The 3,952-nt window shown below is 35.3% G+C and overlaps 1 protein-coding gene across 2 annotated transcripts; it reads left to right on the top strand.

The window, feature by feature from the left end:
• The first annotated feature begins 2,122 nt into the window (after positions 1–2,122).
• On the top strand, positions 2,123–3,681 carry LOC133818427 (putative disease resistance protein At1g50180). 2 transcript variants are annotated; one of them, XM_062251290.1, is made up of 4 exons: positions 2,123–2,443; positions 2,629–2,990; positions 3,140–3,162; positions 3,392–3,681. In XM_062251290.1, the coding sequence occupies exons 1-4, from the start codon at positions 2,334–2,336 to the stop codon at positions 3,422–3,424; spliced, it is 528 nt and encodes a 175-aa protein (XP_062107274.1). In that variant the 5' UTR covers positions 2,123–2,333; the 3' UTR covers positions 3,425–3,681. The 2 variants fall into 2 exon arrangements, with proteins under 2 accessions (XP_062107274.1, XP_062107273.1); XM_062251289.1 differs by lacking the exon at positions 3,140–3,162 and having other exon boundaries at positions 2,240–2,443.
• Positions 3,682–3,952: the final 271 nt, after the last annotated feature.

Below are 3,952 nucleotides of genomic sequence, written 5' to 3'. Positions count from 1 at the left end.
TCGGGGTGTAGCCTCACTCAAGGACACTTACGTCTGGCCAGATCATAATACTAGGGTGAGTTTTACACTCCAAGGAGCTCTACACGTGTTGTATGAAACCTCATTAGCGCTCAAGGAGCTTAATTACGCCTCTAATGACTGTCATGTGTCCTCTAGTGAAAACATGGACAACAATTTCGAGCTAATTTAATAATGAGTATAGATTTAAATCACCAATATACATAAATTGAGCAGTACGTTAAGTGCAAGGTTTGTATTGATTGTGTCATTTTTTTAGAGTTGAAATGGAATTTGGGTTTTGCTACCATTTGTGTTTATTTATCGATAAAATATGATTATTTTTTATGACCGATTCTATATAGTTCAATGCTTTTTTTTATGAGAACTCAATATATATATTCATCTGATATAAAAGTTTTATGGTTTTTGTATTGAACACTACATAGTGAATTTGTTAGCCTTCCATGGTCCTTGATGATCATCAAATTGATTTTGATGATATTCGGTGACATTTCGATAGATATCAAATTGAAGAGGTTTTTGATCCATTCATTAATAAATTATCAAACACCATCAAACTACCTTGACTATTGAAGTTCCATTTAATAACTATCAAAATGATAGTCTAAAAACAATATATAAACCTTAATAATAATAATAATAATAATAATAATAATAATGGAGTTGTCATAGTATTTGATGGTCTTTGATGAAGCATCAAAAACCATTGAACTACTTCGATGGCCATCGAAACTTCATCCAACAACCATCAAAATGAAAGTCTAAAAAAATTATGCATGCAAAATTCAAGGGGAATTAAAAACAAGGAAACAAGATCTAAGAGAGTCGTGATTAATCACGCACAAATAGTTGCCCTTCGTCACTGTCCGCGACATGTGCCACCCTGAAAAGAGCATCAGTTGTTGAAATCCCTAGTGATAATGCCTCGTCGATGTACGTGTTTCTCACCATTAATTGGCCTTCTGTTATCAAATTCGGTCTATATGCCTAGACTCTGCCCTTTGTCTATGGTACAAGCCCAAGAATCGGTAGTCATAACTCATAGTAGTAATGAGGTGGGAGGTATACTAGGATGGTAGTTTAGCTATAGTGTTAGGATGAGATTGAAGAGAGCATTCGCTAGGGAGTGTCTTCGAGTATAAATTTCACTTAGAGAGAGACTAAAAGTAAGAATGAAGAGATAGAAAGTCTGATTCTCAAGCATAAGACTGAAATTGCATGTGACATGCTTTCCCAAACACAGTGCACGAAAAACATCTCTCTAACTAATCCACGGTGTGTCCCTAGTCCCTAGGCTCAATTCATGACTCGTGTAGTGAGACTTGGTGCCAAAGAATGAAGGGAGCCATCCTGAAGATTAGATATTTCTCCAAGTGTGTGAACCAAATTTACTAATGTCTTTTATATATCTTTGAATTTGTAATGATTAATCGTAGTGAAAAATACAAAAATTTAATAGATGCTAGAAAGGGTTCAGAAAAGAAGAAACTGGTAGTCTACTTGACCCTCTAAGGGTTGATCGTATTAAACCTTAGAGGGTTGGATATGGTGAGAATAGCCACTGGATCTAGACTATCAAGTTAATCATTTACACTGCCTTGGATGGAATGGCGTTAACCAATCCGGATAAGTTTTAATTTAATATTTAACCAACTTATTTTTTCTATAAATAACACTTCAAGGGACCTTTGATTCATTATTCACACTTTACATTTATTGTGAGATTTTAGAGACAGAATCTCAGCTAAATTGAGAATTGGAGTGCCTTTGTGTAGGTACCCTGAGAAGGTCTCTCTTGATTTCTTTAAGGACTTAAAGGATAAATCCATGGAAAGTAAAGTTAATCTATCCACTAATATCAATTTATAATCAGCTCTTATTCAAAAATATAAATTGATATTGCTTGCGAACTTTTTTTTGGATCAAATACCGAGGTCCTCGAGTTGGTACGAGGATAGCTTGAAGACTTCGTGATATCTTTAGAAGGGGATTCTGCCATACTCAACAAGTGTTCACAATGATGGGCTCATGCATAGCCAAAAATCATGCGGGCTCTGACGAGTCTAGATTGGGTCCGGACCCAAGCCTGACATCCTGAGGCTAACTATTAGGCTTTGGGGCAAATACCCCCAACAACATCTTTATCTAGTAAAAATTAGGCCTAGTGACCATTTTAATATAGCCCCTTTAATTTATACCCATATTTTAAACCTCTTGCTTTTATACCCAATTTTATAAACAATCTTCCCATCGTACCCTTCCTCCCACTCAAACACACCACGACAGAGCCCTCACTCATCATCTTCTTCACCATGACCCAAACGATCTTTGTGCTTCTCCACACTGCGGCAACTGTAGAACTCCCTCACCACTTCAGTTTTGTCACCATCAATTGCACTCACGAACTCACGTTGTTTTGGAGGTGAGATCATGTCGTTGTTTTTGCATTGAACTACAATGCATTTTGAAGTTGTCATTGTGTAAATTTGAGCTTCTCCACCCTTCAATCATCATCTTCTTCCCCACGACCAACAGAAATTTGAGCGTCACCACTCCTTCAATTAGGCGTCATTTTGATTGTTTTGCTTGGGTTTCTGAATCTCATAGATGCCAACCCAGGGACGTTTGGGAAGGGATTTTGATTAGACTGGCTTCTCCTGCAGCAGAAAGAAGGAGAGAGATCAAAGGAATGAGAGACGATGAAATAGCCAAGGCTCTTTACAAGGTTCATACAGAAAAAAGGTGTCTTGTTGTTCTTGATGATATTTGGAATGCTTCAACATGGGACTGCCTCAAGCTTGCTTTCCCTAATGTTAGGTCAGACAGTAAAATACGACTCACCGCTCGTAATAGAGAGGTGGCCTTCCATGCAAATCGAAATATCATTCTCCATGAGCGCAGGTGCTTTAACACAAACGAAACTTGGGAGTTGTTTATGATCAAAACTTATTTTGGAGGGGATGACACAGGTAATATGTTTCATAACTTCTCTTTCTTTGCTATCTTCTTAGTGTAAATATATTTACATTTAAAACTAAATTTCAACAATGGAAGCTTAAACATTGAGATTTATTTGTGATATGAAATTGCTTGTTTGTGCATGTGCTTACTAATACAGATGAAGTGGAAGACTATTTTGAGGTAAAATAATATCCTGAATACATATTTGGAAATAGCAAGAATAAAACTAAGACTTATTGTAATCTTGCATTTACATTGAGCGAATATAAAAATTGAAAGAATACAACTTTGCAATTATTTTAGGAAAAAAATAGACAAATTTGATTTGTTTGTGGACTCATATACAAATCAAGTATGCAGCAGCTCAGCTAACTATTTATGTTTCCTGCATTTTGTTGTTGCTTTGCAGATTCGAAAGACTACAAGAAGAAGAAAAAGCTAGCAGGGGAGATGCTTGAATACTTTGGTGGTTTACCATTAGCCATTACAGTGCTCGGAGGACTTCTATCTCGTAAACCAACTGTGGATGAGTGAACACTTTGTCTACATTTGATTCACCAGGACTGATTTTTCACTATTTGATATGCTTCATTACATTTTACACTGCATTTGGTTATGCAAATTTCGGGTCAGTGATAATATTGATGCTAATTTGTTATCATAAAAATAGCAAAGCACATCATTTAATGATTTGTTATTTTTTATCCATGTTATCATAAATCAGAAATCCCATATATTTTTTTCTTAGATATTTCATATGAGTTGTGGTTTAAATTTTAAAGAGACGTGGTCTAAATTTTAAGCCTTTTGTTTTAAATTTGTTAAAAGACAAGAGGTTTAGATTTTAAGTCTTGTAATTTAAATATTAAAGACTAGAGGTTTAGATTTTAAAAAATCGTGGTTTAGATTTTAAAGGATCATGACTTAATTTTATATAGTCGTGGTTTAGATTTTAAGCCCAGTGGATTAA

This window comes from Humulus lupulus, chromosome 2, assembly GCF_963169125.1.
Source record: "Humulus lupulus chromosome 2, drHumLupu1.1, whole genome shotgun sequence".
Classification (NCBI taxonomy): domain Eukaryota; kingdom Viridiplantae; phylum Streptophyta; class Magnoliopsida; order Rosales; family Cannabaceae; genus Humulus; species Humulus lupulus.
Note: the sequence above shows the minus strand (reverse complement) of the source record. Positions and strands in the feature narration are given on the sequence as shown.

Bases quoted from the DNA above. Each gene is read 5' to 3' on its own strand.
- LOC133818427 (XM_062251289.1), top strand. From the start codon at position 2,334: ATGACCCAAACGATCTTTGTGCTTCTCCACACTGCGGCAACTGTAGAA. The intron at 2,444-2,628 runs GTGAGATCATGT...TGAATCTCATAG, and splicing joins GAACTCACGTTGTTTTGGAG to ATGCCAACCCAGGGACGTTT. The intron at 2,991-3,391 runs GTAATATGTTTC...GTTGCTTTGCAG, and splicing joins TTTTGGAGGGGATGACACAG to ATTCGAAAGACTACAAGAAG.